This window comes from Ursus arctos, unplaced genomic scaffold (genome assembly GCF_023065955.2).
Source record: "Ursus arctos isolate Adak ecotype North America unplaced genomic scaffold, UrsArc2.0 scaffold_13, whole genome shotgun sequence".
NCBI classification, from domain to species: domain Eukaryota; kingdom Metazoa; phylum Chordata; class Mammalia; order Carnivora; family Ursidae; genus Ursus; species Ursus arctos.
This window is the reverse complement of record NW_026622797.1, coordinates 10,097,814-10,112,477: the sequence shown is the minus strand read 5'-3', so window position 1 is coordinate 10,112,477 and position 14,664 is coordinate 10,097,814. Positions and strand designations below refer to the sequence as shown.

The following is a 14,664-nucleotide window of genomic DNA, read 5'->3' as shown; positions in this document are numbered from 1 at the left end:
AGGAGGGGCAGAGGGAGAGGGAGAAGTAGACTCCCCGCTGAGCAGGGAGCCTGATGCGGGACTTGAACCCAGGACCCTGGGATCATGACCTGAGCCAAAGGCAGATGCTAAACCAACTGAGCCACCCAAGGCGCCCTGGTTTTTCTTTTGATAATTGGGGAATTACTAGATAGTATCTCTAGAGATCCGTATTTACTCACTGACAAGCATTTATTTTAACTACTTTAAACTTAAAATACTTGCCCCTAATAAAAAGAATCTAATCATACTGCCACAGTGTGAACCTGGCCTGAACACAGCAGTTTCCCAGGATCATTTGGGATCATCTGGGATCATTAACTGCATTAGGGGACCACAGGCCCATAGTAAATGCTCATTCTTTTCACAGTTAAGTTACTGTTATAAAATTAATGCCACCTCAATCATAATCAGATGATAAAATACCATAATTCAAAGTAATTGATGAATCCATACTGAGCAATCAGGCCTTGCATGCTGGCCCACAGTGCTGTTCAGCAGGCTGGAACTGGTGAGGGGATCCCACACTGAATCTGGACTGGTTTGTACACGAAGGCAGGGAGGCTCCCACCTTAAATCCTGGGCACACCTACTGGCTTCAGTCGGCTGACAAGAGAGCCTCCACTAGCTCTCCCTTTTTGGAAGCTCTAATTCAATAACACTATTGTGTAAAATATAAATTTATATCTGATGTATTATACATGTTCTTTGTGAAATGAAATTCCACAATAACTATGGATAAACAAAGTGTAAATCCAAAATATTTCTAAGAAACTGAAGAGCTTTAAGCATTTCAGCATGCCCTTGTTCAGGCCTGCAGATGTAGCTGTGTGAACTGCTCTCCTTCAGCCAGTAGATGGCACCCTTTTTTTTTTTTTGGACTGGGTTTCATAATGACGAGTCAAGGTTGCTACCAACAATTATTTGACACTGGGATTGATTTTGATTTACCCGAATTTATCTAGAATGATATCAATTATTTGTTGAGTGCATAGATCTGGACCATTTCTGTCCAGCATTTTCTGATGAAGATTGTTTTCTTTAATCATGCAGAGCTAACATTTCCCAGGACTCAGGGCAATCTCACAATTATCCTCAAAACTCTCGAAATGAAAACTGAAATGTAATACTGCTCTCCACAAGGCTCGGAGTGGGTCATATAGTAAGAATTTGCTTAGAGAGTCTTAAAACTGAAAACTTCCATAATAACGATCTACTGGGGAGCCCTGTCTTGGCACAGTGCCTGGCTCAGAGTAGGCCCACAAATGTCTTTTGAATGAACAAATTAATAAACACAACTGCTTTTAAAAGGTGTGCCCTTGAAAAACTATCTGTGGTTCATTTTTTCTGTGAGACTTCTCAGATATGGAGCTCAAACTGATATCCCTAACGACCTACAGGTAGGGAGGCAGCGTATTTGTAGTCTCATGTTTTAAAGACATGAAGATATAAAAAGATTCCAAGTGTCCTTGTATTCAGTAGTGCCAATCAGAAAATAATTTTTCTTGCCCAACTATTTTATTTAGGCCATAATCCTCCTATTGGTGCCATAAAACAAAGAAGTTCACATCTAGAAACTAGAATAGCACTGGATAACCCATAAAGCCCAAGTTCTTGAGCATATAACTTAATCTAAATATCTTAATTTTGTTGGTCTATGAAAATTTGGATCGATTCATTATGACTCTTCTCATTCAAAGGCTATTTATATTTTAAAATATCTAAAACTTTATTACTCAGTTTATGACCTACATTACTAAGTTCTGGAAACATCATCTAACAATTCCATGAAGTCAATATAAAGTGCTAACAGACCATCCTTTTTATAGAAACTAAAAGCTTAATGACCTTATTAAGTTTTCAAGCCCTCAAGTATATTTCACATGTAGTCAAAGTTTTGCGAACGTCTAGGCAACTGTGCTTCATTTTTAGCATAAATTAATAAAAATAAAATATAGCACCATTTTTTTAAAAAGGTAGTATTACTGTTAAAGCAATACATATTTAAGGAACGCACAGAAAAGTAAAATAAAAAATTCACCCCCACACCCATAATTCATCCACACATTTCTACCATATTTCCCTCCAGTTTTTTCTACTTGTTTTCAAATAACTGCTCTCATATTATATATACAAATGAATCCTGCTTTATCATTATACCCTAAGCATTTTCCTACTGAAAATGAAGGCTAAAAGGAGGTCTTCTCTTGTATGAGGAAAGAATGGACAGTCCTATACCTGACTGATGTTAATTACAATGTTGGGAGATGAGGCCCACATTGAAGATACCCGGTAAAACCTGTCAAATTATCAAGAATGTGTGGATCACAGTCAAAACCAATCACGATCAAAACCAAATTTACTACCTTCTTCCCCTCCTTTTGGCCCCTTCCAGCTACTCCTTTATTTCCTATCTTAGCTAGGGGAGGTAATACTGGAAAAAAAAATCTAGGTTTGTAAATCAGACTTGGGTCTGAGTCCTGACCCTGTCAATTGCAAGCTGTGTGATCTTGGACAAGTGACTTAACCTGAGTCCCGATTTCCTCATTTATAAAATGGGGGATATTACTATCTGCCTCATAGTTTTTGTAAAGATTAAATAATCTGCTATGTCTAAAATGTCTGGTACAATGCCTGCAATGGAAGGAAAGATTTTATACTGGTCAAAAGCAAAACTGAAGTTAACAAAAATCATCCAAAATCTTCAGTCACAGGTTTTCTAACTTTGCCAAGTAAACACAACTTTATCATTATAAACAATTACTAGCCAGCAAAGTTACTTTAAAAATAAAGGTTAGTTGGACCAGAAGAAAAGGAACATCTATCTGTCTATCAGTATGCTTTGAGTGAAAAGTACAATAATGCTTATGTTCAGTTATGATTAAACCAAATGTGAAAAACTCAGTAATGCTTAAAATTACTTATCACTCCTCCTCCCTTGCAATTTCCCCCTCTACAGAATCACTCCCATCAGCATACTCACACGCTAGTAATTCTCCCAACTTAAAACAAAACAAAACCAAACAAAAAGACCTCTCTTGATCTCAGTCCCCCTTCCAGCTATGACCCCATCTCTTTCTTTCCCTGTAAAGCAGAACTCAAGACATGCCTCCATTCTTTTAGATCCACTCCACTCAGGCTTCACCCACCAAGGACCGCCACACTGCTAACTTGGCGAACTCCTGAGTCTCATCTTACATGATTTAACCCCACTATACACCTTCTTCACCTACATCCAAGTCACCATTGTCCCGGTTCTCCTGGGTTTTCTCCTTTGGTAGAGAAATCTCCTTTGCTAATTTGCTCCATATTTTCCAACTTCTAAACCTTGGGAGCGCCCAGAGCTCCTTCCTTGGACCTCTTTTCTCTCTACATTCAATGCCTTGGTGAGCTCATCTGGTCTCCTGGCTTTGAATACTACCCATGTACTGAAGAGTCTCAAATTTACATCTTGACATTGTACTCTCCTCTGAATTCCAAACTTCTATATCTAACTGCTTGCTTGACTCTCCACTTAGCTATCTAACAGTTATTAAAAAACTCACAGGCGCCAGACTGAGCTCCTAACATTACCCCTGAACACATGCTCCTCTCACACTGGTCCCCATCCATCTTCCAGCTGCTCAAGCCAAAAGCCTTGGAGATCCCTGACTTCATTTTTTCTCTCACCTCTCACATCCGATGTATAACAAGTCCTTGCTGACTCTACCTTCAAAATATATCCAGAACCTCTTTTCATCAACTCCCTTACTGCCACCTATCCAAACCACTGTCAATTCTCACCTCTAACACACAGCCTGGTCCACAGAACTTCCTACCAGTAGTTTAAAAAAAGCCAATCATTCCCAATATACAGCTTTTTAGCTTGGGGTATAAATCTCTCTCTCTCTCTCTCTCTCTCTCTCTCTCTCTCACACACACACACACACACACACACACACACACACTTCTTGAAAATCAGGCATATTTAGACCACAGAAAGTAGAATAAACATTCCAGATACCAATTACAGGATTGTAGTTACTTACACTGTGAACTCCTAAAGCTTTCCAGACTGCGAAGCTGATCACACCAACCCCACACCACGCATAAAGTGAGCCCCAACCCAGGGCTCGCAAGGCAAGGGAAGACCCGCTCTCTGGTAAAGCAGCTGTGGCCATACTTCCCTGCAATGAAGACAGAAAGGAAAAGTCATCAGTTCGGAAAGAGTAATTATTTCGGGAGTGTTTGAAACTCACGACTCCCTGAATGTCACTGTAATTTTGGGAAGCCAGACCAACCCAAGTTCAAAAAGCAGCTTTGCTACTTAATAACTGTGACTTAAGCCACAACTTCTCTGACTGACAAGGTATTTGAGTAGGCAGGGCATTGCCAGGAGCTGTGCTAGGTATCGGAGAGAAAAAGGCAAATAGAGTAACTTCTTTCTGCTGAAGATTTCAGTGACTGCAGGGGGAAGACACAGACACATAAAGGTTAATTATGATCTAAATGGAACGTGCAACGATAAAACTATACACATAGGGCACCATGGTCCCAGAGGAGGAGACCTAATCTATTGTTGCAATTAGAGGAAGCTTTAGGAGGGCTTCCTCAAAGAGGTGAGGCACATAGTAGAAACCCAGTGTATGGCAGTTATTCATGAGAAACTAGAAAATAAACAATGATTCTCCTCTTGGGTTTCAAGGCATCATATTAAGGTAAAAATCTATAACCATTATAACTGAATAACTTTCATACTATCTGCATACAAACTTGCCTAGAGAAGAACAGGAATGCAGTGCATGCTTCAAAAGGGAATAACCACCCCATCACTGAAAGCACTGATTACTGATTATTTTTTTTCCAAAACTTTTCTTTGCTGTTTTTGCCTATCAGTTATCCCAGAAAAGCCCTACAACATTCTGTCAAGATTTCTCTGAGTCCCATTCATTGGTATTTCCATTACAATGTCATCAAACTGATTAGCTAATGTGGTTAAGATAGCAAATTTATAATGCTTGCTCTTCCTTCTGGAAACAAATTTCCATTTACTCAAGCCTTTCTTTTTTAGAATAATTTTCTTTGTATTGCTCAACCCATTGAAGGTTTGTAGTGCGTGTTGTGATTACGAATCTTACTGGTGGCACACAGAAATGCTTGGTTTACCTGTATCTTCATGTCTCACACGGTGCCCTCACCCCGAAGATATGCAGCATTTGCTGACTTAACACCTGTTTGTAATATACCTGAGACCCAACCAGATTTTCAAGAGCTGTTTCTTTAGTTATTTTTCTATGATCAAAACAACACTCTCTTATCCCTTTTCTCATGTTGCTAAAATTTCAGAGTGGTTCACTAGATACCACAGATCTCTTATAAATTCACTAACTTCTAACTGGCCTGAATTTCCATCCAGAAGCAGTATCACTAACCAAATATTATTAAAACAGGGTCAATTTAAGTGCCTAAATTTTATTTTAGAAACTTAAGTTAAAAATTCCTTATTTCCTTGGGAAGGACAGAAATTATATACGTATTACATATGTACATGTGTTTTTAAAAGCCACCACTTACACCTCCCTCTGTTTATTCAATGAAGGACAAAGAAAAATGAATGTTCGCTCAGCATTTACTACTGCCTTTCCACTCCCACTTTTCTAGTGTGATACTCAGCTGAGACAATGCAGTTAAGACTCAAAAAAATGATGACCATCCTCCTGAAATAGCACCAGTGCACACAGTCCCCAAGTAAAAGCTGATCATTTTTAAAATCCTGAGCTGCACTCTGAATCTGTATTATAATTAATGCCTAGATTGCAGGCTAGTGGACAGAAGTCTATTTAAACAAAAAATTGCTAAAAATAGTATAATTTCTTCTCCAAAAATAATCAAAGACAGAAAGAGTGCCAGGGTGAGCAAGTTGTTTAATCCATCTGTGCCTCAGTTTAATGGGGACAACATACTAACAGTATCTCTGGGGTTGTGATGGGGGTTCAGTGAACCCTAACCCTTACAGCAGCAGCTAAAACATGGTAAGCATTCAGATGCTAGAAATTATTATCACTACTAATGTCAGAGAAAACTGCCAGGCAGCGACTCTAAAGTACACTGCCTAAGTGGTATTCTTAAACTGGCGCTTGCTAAGTGCAAATGCATTAACTGCTCCAGAACCTCTGAGCCTCTCAAACAGAGTCTGGATCAATAGTAATGCTCTAATTCAGATGTTTCCCCAGAGGGGAGGCAAACCTTACACAATATATTTAACCATCCAGAACAGTGGTTCTCAAACTTCCTGGTCTCAGGATCCATTTATACTTGGATCCTAAGGACTTCTGATTATGTGGATTATACTTATTAATATTTAATATATTAGAAATTAAAACTAAGAAATTCTTAAATTTTAAGTATAAATTCATTTAAAAATAAGCCCAGTATAGATTAATATAAACCTATTTTTATGAAAACAACTACCTTACAAAACAAAAGAATTTCGTGCAAAGAAGCAATGTTTTACATTTTGATTAATCTTCTAAATGTTTGGATTAACAAAGACAGATGAATTTTCATAAATGCTTCTGTATTCAATCTGTTGCAATATGTTTTTTGATTGAAGAATCTGAATAAAGTCCAGCCTTACAGAGATGGTTGGAAAAGAGACAAATATTTTAATAGCCTTCCTTCTTGCGCCACCAAAACTTCCCAAAAAACTGTGTGCACTCTGGAATCTGAAGTCACACCAATGAATTTTTTTACTTTGTGACATTAAAATCCATTAGTCTATTTTGTATTTCAAATGGGCCTTTTATCCATGCATTATGATCATTCCGAAAATATTGATTTACCAAGTTATGCAGATCTTTCCAATGTTGACACCACTTCTTAAATATTTAAAATTTCACATCATTAATATCATTACCAATCTCATCAGAAAAGCCTTTATGTATAAGCACCTATCAAGCTCACAGTGGCAGATACAAGTTTTCTAAGATCTAATTTTCACTCGCAAGCTCCAATTTTATCATTGGCAACAAATACCAACAAGTGCTTGCTTGAAGAGACGACACAGGCTCATTTTGTTCATTTTGAAGAAAATGTCTGCCAAATACCCACTTCGGAATAACTAGTTTGTCAGTTGCTCTTTCAAATAAAATATGGTATTACATGAAAAAAAGCAACTAGTTCAGCATGCAACTTAATCACACAATTGCTTTTCCTGGAGAAAAATGTCTTTCTTTGGCATAAATCAGAAGTGCTTTATGCATACTTCCCATTTCCTCACATGAAATAGTAAAGAGGGATAATCAAGGGTTAAGATTTAATAAAATCAATAATTCTACTGCTATAACAAGGACAGTCTTATGCAATGAGGGCTTTTTTTTTTTTAAACTACAGATGCATAGTAACAAAGAACAAAATGACTGCTGGTACAGTTTGGTGCCGCTGCCTTGATTACACTAAGGCACCAGCAGTTTTACCCCCACGTGCTTCTATACCATTAGTACAAATGTCTCAGTATTATTGTGACTATTTAGTTTTGACTTTACAGCCCCCCAAGAGTCTCAAGGATCCCTAGGAGTCTCTGGACCACAGCTTGAAAACCACTGTGTTTGATAAGGCATGTGTGATAATCAAATCTTAGAACCACAAAACAGAATGCCAAGTTGTAAATGTGGGTATGTGTTTTTTTCCTGAGAATCCCTAGCTTTTATCAGATTCTCAGAAAGGTCTGTGACCCAAAGGTTAACCAGGCAATTTAGGCTTAGAAATCAACACAAATTCTACTATTAAAGCATCACTTTCAGTTAGGCTTTATGATTCCTTCTACAAGATACATTTCTGCACTGAAAATGTTCTATAATACGGGCGAAAATGACCACAAGGTTCGTCACAGTGATCTGGGTACCATTTAAGCCTTGAGTGTTCAGATGGGGACCAAAAGCACCTTAAATGTGGTCTTTTCCTTTACGGTATTTACAGTGCTTAAGTATGATATCAGATTATTAAAAATATAAGTGGAGAGGGAACTCGACTGGTTTATGATTTTTCATGTAACACTGTTCTTCCAAGCAAACATCAAATTATAATTATATAGTTAATTGTGTCAATATTTGTCTCCTGCACCAGATGCTAGCTTCCTGAAGGGCAGACGTTTTGTTCATTTTTGTATCTCCTGCACCTAGCTAGCACATGTCTGACACATAAAAGATCCCAAGTTAACATCTGAAGCAATGAAATGATGGATAAATAAACCATACGGGATGGAGAGAGCAGAGACAGGATAACACATGCAAACAAGTAACTACAAGTCAATGAGAAGAAAAATCCTCATCAACTGAGGGTATGACCACATGAGTGATTACTCAATCTTGCTCATGCAGTAAGACTTTTCTGCCTTAAGTAGCTTATGGTCATTCAACCCAAATGGACTGAGCACTCAGGTGTCAGGTACTTTTCTGGGAAACGGGGCTGCAGTAGCACAAAGTATGTGTGATCTCTGGGTTCAAGGAGCTGACCCATGTTTTTCATCAATGATAAGATGCACTTCAACAATTTAACATTTCTGAAATAGAAATGCCTCTGGGGGGAGGGTGGCTGGTTGGCTCAGTGAGTACAGCATGAGACTCTTGATCTTGGGGTCATGAGTTCAAGCCCCACGCTGGGTACAGAGCTTACTTAAATAATTAAAAAGAAACGCCTCTGGTAATCAGTATTGTGTCAAGAATTTAACTGGCATCATTTTTTTTCTTAGTGGTACATAAAATACTGGGGCCTCTTACAACTGATAGGGAATTACCCAAATTTAGATTTAGTCATGTTGTGAATAGGAAATGTACTGGATGAACTTACAAAGTCTTGTTCTGCTAAAATTTAAGAAAAAGAAAGCACATAACTAGATTTTATTTATTTGAGAGAGAGTGCACAGAGGGAGAGAGAGAAGCAGGCTCCCCACTGGGAAGAGAGCCCCACATGGGGCTAGATCCAAGGACCCAGAGATAATGACCCGAGTTGAAGGCAGACACTTAAGCCACCAACTGAGCCACCCAGACTTCCCTAAATACTTCTTTCTAAATGAAAATAAACACCACTGATTAATTTGTACACTTATTGAATCTATGAGGTGTATATAGGTGTACTTCTTAAAACAATATGAAAGGCCACCAACATTTTCTTTACTTCTATGCACAACAGCTGCCAATTATCTGCAAACAGTAACAATGTTACGAATAGATTTCCGTGTCACAAACCTTATTGAACCATTCAGGGCTTTTCTTTTTAGCCAATGATAATGTTGTAACAAATCCGGCTAGCATTCCTGCTGCAGCCACAGTACCAAGGAAAACTCCACCTGCCAAGAGTTTTGGGGGTGGGGCGTGGAGGGTGAGGAGAGAGATTAAAGAAGAAAAAAAAAAAAAACCACCTTAAGTTAAGAAGACACACCCAAGTAAATTCAGACACTATTTAAATCACAGTTTAAGTCATTTTTTGAAATTTCAGAAACGAAAGCTAGGCAGCTCTGGCCAAAGGTAAACGATAGCGGTGCTAAAGCTGCGTGACCTCAGATCATTCTGCAGGATCCTTCCCATGCGCTGAGAATTGGCCCAGGGTCCCTTCCCCTTTTCCCGGGGACGGTTTGAAGTTTCTCCCGGGGCGGGGAGGGGGGACGGGAAACAAGCTAGTGGAAGTTAGAAAGGGGAAGGCACGAGAGAACTGTAGAGGGGATGGGGGAAATGCAGCACACAGAATACCTCGCCGGATCAGCCCCCCGCCCCCCGCGCCCGGGGGAGATTCCACCCCGCACGACTCCTGAATGGCCGATCCCCACCAGCTGAACTCGGGGGCAGCCCCAGGGAAGGTCTCCCAGCGCGGGGTCAGTGTGGGAATAGCGGCTCCAGCGCAGGCCCCGGAAGAGCTCTCCCCGACACCAGCAGCTCACCCCACCACACCTTTCACCAGGAAAAGTGGATCGTCTGTGGATCCCGGAGCCTCGAGACGAGAGGACGACGGCCCAGGTCCGGGACCGGCCGTCTCCATGTTTATAAAGCTTCCACTACTGAGTCCGACGCCAACTGTGTTCGAGGGGAAGCGAGAACGAGCGGAGGAGAAAGGTTCCGCTAGCACCTCTGCCTGTGCGTTCTGAATTCTCGTCCGGGGAATGGCCGCTGACCCCAAACCCCCTTTCCTCCGCCGCCACCGGAGGAGGAAAATGTGGTGGCTGCACGTGGTGTCCCCACCCCAGCCCCGGGGGGTGGGGGTGCAGTCCTCCCAGGCCGCCTCCAGGTTGGGCCATTTGCCTGCCCCAAGGTGATGGTCGCTGCACCAGAATACTGTCTCTATCTGAAACAGTGCTTGGCTCTGACTCTAGGAGGCAGTGAGCGGTCGCAGATTGCGCCGGGAGCCCAGGGCCAGCCGAGTTCGAGACCCTGGAGCTCGGTTTCCTGATCAGCCTTCCGTTACGTCCAGGGATTTAACCAGCGCTAATATTTCACGATTCTAAAAACCAGGTCTCCGTCTTCTCTCTGTACTTTGCTGGGAAATTTCGTAGCAGTGCTCACTTTAGGTGTAAGTGACAGGTTTTATCCGTGGAAGAGAGCCAACCCGACAGCTCCGCTGTGATACACCTCCTTCCCCGCGCTTTGATTGATGGACCTACCGAGAGAGGTGGATGGCTATCCTGCTGAATTGAAGTGAGACAACCCAGCGGGGACAGCTGAGGACCGCCCTGAGGGGCTTGCTAACACGGACCGCGCGTTAGAGCCCTTCTTGCGGGGAGACGCTGGTGCTGGCGGCCCCCAGACGGGCCTGGGCCTCACAGTCTGGGAGGCTGATTTGCCAACGGTGGTGGATTCTATAAATGGTCACTGAAAGGAAGAGGCTGGAAGTCAGAAAATCTTTTCAGCATCTCAAACACCGACACATGACATCATCTTTTAAATGAGACAATCTGTCATTTGTTCATTCTGAACACACGCACAAAAGCCATGTACTTTTTTGGGGATGGGGATGGAGATTTTTATTCAATTTTAGATTTTCTGGCTCTCAATTCCTTCCCTGGTCACACATAATAAATTTTGAGTCAATGAGTAAATGAATGCATTAGTTAATTGCAATTAGTAGCTCAAACCTGGGCTCGGGTCCTAAGTTCTTCTCTGCTATGTGAACTTGGCTGAATTATTTAGGCTCTTTGCCTCAGTTTCCTCATATGTAAAAGAAACTGACAGTATCTGCCTTATAAGTTGCTGTGAGAATTAAAGGAAGCAATGTAAATAAACAAGTTAGCATAGTGCCTGGCACAAATAGATATTCAGTACATGTTAGCTCTAGCTATCATACCTTTCCATTCCAGTAGCTGTTTTGCAGCGTTGCCTATGGGAGATTTTACGTAATAGATTCCCAGGACCTACTGCTGAAGATGATTGCTCTGAAGGTCCAGGCAGGGCAGTTTAAAAGCTCCACAGGGGGCTCTCTCACTGCCTCTCTAAAAAATAAAATAAAATAAATAAAATATTTTTAAAAATTAGGGGCGCCTAGATGGCTCAGTTAAGGGTCTGACTTTTTTTTTTAAGATTTTATTTATTTGAGAGAGAGAGAGAGAGAATGAGTGGGGTGAGGGCGGAGGGAGAAGCAGGCTCCCCACTGAGCAGGAAGGCCAACATAGGGCTTGATCCCAGGACCCCAAAATCATGACTCCAAGACCATGACCCAAACGGAAGGCAGACGCCCAACATGCTGAGCCACCCAGGCGCCCCAGGTTCTGACTCTTGATTTCAGCTCAGGTCATGATCTCAGGGTCCTGAGATTGAGCTCCGCCCAGTGGGGAACCTGCTTAAGATTCTTTTTCCCTTTCCCTCTGCCCAAAAAGAAATAAATAAATAATATTTTTTTAAAAAGCTCCATGGGCGGTTTGGATGATTAGTGAGGTTGAGAACGACTGCTCTGTTCTGATGAAACTGCACAGAATTTATCTAAATTGTGGACGGCTTGGGAACACAAAAACAGGGTCTGAAAGGGCCATTTAAACTGGTAAATTCTGTGCTAACTTGTTTTCGGTCTTTAGGACTCATCCTTTCTCCTTTCCCTCTTACAAAAGGGTGGTCTCAGCAGCTAACATTTACTGAGTGCTTTCTGTATGTCTGGCATTGTGCTAAGGGCTTCAAATATGTTATCTCATTTAATTTTCTTCATAAACTCCGAACTTCATAAACTTCATTAACTTACTCAACTCCCACAGCTGTTAAAAAGCAGAGCCAGGACATAAAAGTAGCTCTATTTTTAAAAGCAACAAAAACAAAAAGAAATAAGTGGGGCTACAACAGGCCAAAAGCTTCAGCACGGGAAAGACACCATCGACAAAATGAAAAGACAACCTACTGCATGGGAGCAAATATTCACAAATCACATACCGGATAAGGGGCTAATATCCAATATATAAGGAACTCATACAACTCAATAGCAAAAAGGAAAAAAAAAACCACATACATGGGCAGAGGATCTGAATAGACATTTTTCCGAAGAAGACATATAGCTGGCCAATAGACACATGAAAAATGCTCTACATCATTAATCATCAGGGAAATACAAATCAAAACCACAGTGAGAATCACCTCATACTTGTTAGAATGGCCATTATTAAAAAGACAAGAGATAGGGGCACGTGGGTGGCTCAGTTGTTAAGCATCTGCCTTCAGCTCAGGGTGTGATCCCGGCATTCTGGGATCCAGCCCCACATCCTCTGCTGGGAGCCTGCTTCTCCCTCTCCCACTCCCCCTGCTTGTGTTCGCTCTCTCTCTGTGTCTCTCTCTGTCAAATAAATAAAATCTTAAAAAAAAAAAAAAAGACAGGAGAAAACAAGTGTCACTGAGGCTGTGCTCCCGCACTGTTGGTGGGAATGTAAATTGATGCGACCACAATGGAAAACAGTACAGATGCTCCTCAAAAAATTAAAAATAGACCTACCATATGATCTAGCAATTCCACTCTGGATATTTACCTGAAGAAAGTGAAAACACTATCTTGAAAAGCTATACCCCCTTGTTATTCACAATAGCGTTATTTACAACAGCCAAGCTGTGGAAACAACCTAAATGTCCATCAGTGGATGAATGGATAAAGAAATTGTGGTATACATATTTAATGGAATATTATTCAGCCATCAAACGAATGAAATCTTGCCATTTGCCACAACACGGATGGACCTCAAGGGCATTATGTCAAGTGAAATAAGTCAGACAAAGAAAGATAAATACCGTCTGATCTCTCCTGTATGTGGAATCTAAAAGAAGAAACAAACAAAATAAAAATTTAAAAAAGAGCAAACAAAAAAATAAGCTCATAGATATAGAACACAGATTAGTGGTTGCCAGAGGCGGGGGGTAAAGGGTAGGAGAAATGGGTGAAGGGGGGGTCAAAAAGTAAATAGAAAATGAATGAATGAATGAATGAATGAATGAATGAAAGCAGTTCTGTCCAAGTCTTTATCCATCACCCAGTGTTTCCTAAGCTTGAGCTTGATAACTGGAATTCCCCACAAGGGCCTCACTCCCAGAGTTTTGGAGTCAGCGGGTCTGTGTGGGGCCTGAGAACTTTGATGTCTAAAGTTCGCAGGTGATGCCGATGCTGTTGGTGAGAGAGGTCATCTCCCTACTTCACTCTTACAGTTCGCACCTCTCAAAGCCACACCGTCCACTTTAACGCTTGGAATTCTCTTCTCCCAAGACTGCTCAGAGAGAAAATGTACAGGCTCCCTAACTCCCTGTCTTTGCCGGTTTCTCCCCTGCACCCTCACCCACAAAACCACAGAAATTTTTTTATTTTAAGAATTATATTGCAATTTACTGTAAGGAACAGATGAGAGAGAATACATGCTTAAATTACGATTTACTGTAAGGAACAGAAGAGAGAGAATACACGCTTACATTTAGGAATGTTACAGCTTCCTGTGCTCTAGAGCCTGTTTGCATTTTGAGGCAGTAAGGACAACCTCTGCCGGACCCCTGGCTGCTTCTGTTCCAAGGGCTGCAGCTCACGAATATCTACCTTCATTCTAACCCCCAAAGTAAAGGGCGATGTTCCTCCTTCCTACACGTAAGCTCGATCTCCCAGGATGCAGAGGGTGAAGAGGCAACGAAAGCAAACCAATGGGTCATCTTTGCCGAGGTGGGCAATTTGCACTTTGAGGATCCCTGTCAGATACACACCTTGAGAGGAGACACTGAGAGCCCATTGGACAAGGTGACCTTATTGTGTGGGGAGCTTCCAACAGCATTCCTCGCTGGCCCTAGGCTCCTGCAATTTGCTCTGTTCCAGATTTGGGAAGACAGTGATTCCAAGGGCTGGGAAGCCTGCATGAAGCCAGGATGGGGAGTCTCTGGCCTTGAGATCATTTTTGTTTGTTTGTTTTTCTTTTTTAGTTAATTTAATTTAATTTTTTTGTGTGTGTGTTTTTTTTAAATAATTTTTTATTATGTTATGTTAGTCACCATACAGTATAGCCTTAGTTTTTGATGCAATGTTCCATGATTCATTATTTGCGTGTAACACCCAGTGCACCATGCAATATGTGCCCTCCTTAATACCCATCACCAGCCTATCCCAATCCCCCACCCCCCTCCCCTCTGAAGGCCTCAGTTTATTTCTCAGAGTCCATAGCCTCTCCTGGTTTGAGATTAG

At 41.3% G+C, this 14,664-nt stretch overlaps 1 protein-coding gene across 1 annotated transcript in view; it reads right to left on the bottom strand.

The window, feature by feature from the left end:
* The window catches only part of TMEM242 (transmembrane protein 242), a 31,727-nt gene extending 21,467 nt beyond the window's left edge, over positions 1-10,260 (bottom strand). The window contains exons 1-3 of the mRNA XM_026505127.4: positions 9,942-10,260; positions 9,243-9,343; positions 4,047-4,184 (exon numbers count right to left, since the gene is read on the bottom strand). Coding sequence (XP_026360912.1) covers positions 4,047-4,184; positions 9,243-9,343; positions 9,942-10,029 — 327 coding nt within the window. The 5' untranslated portion in view covers positions 10,030-10,260. The remainder of the gene's footprint in view (positions 1-4,046; positions 4,185-9,242; positions 9,344-9,941) is intronic.
* Between the last annotated feature and the right edge of the window lie 4,404 nt (positions 10,261-14,664).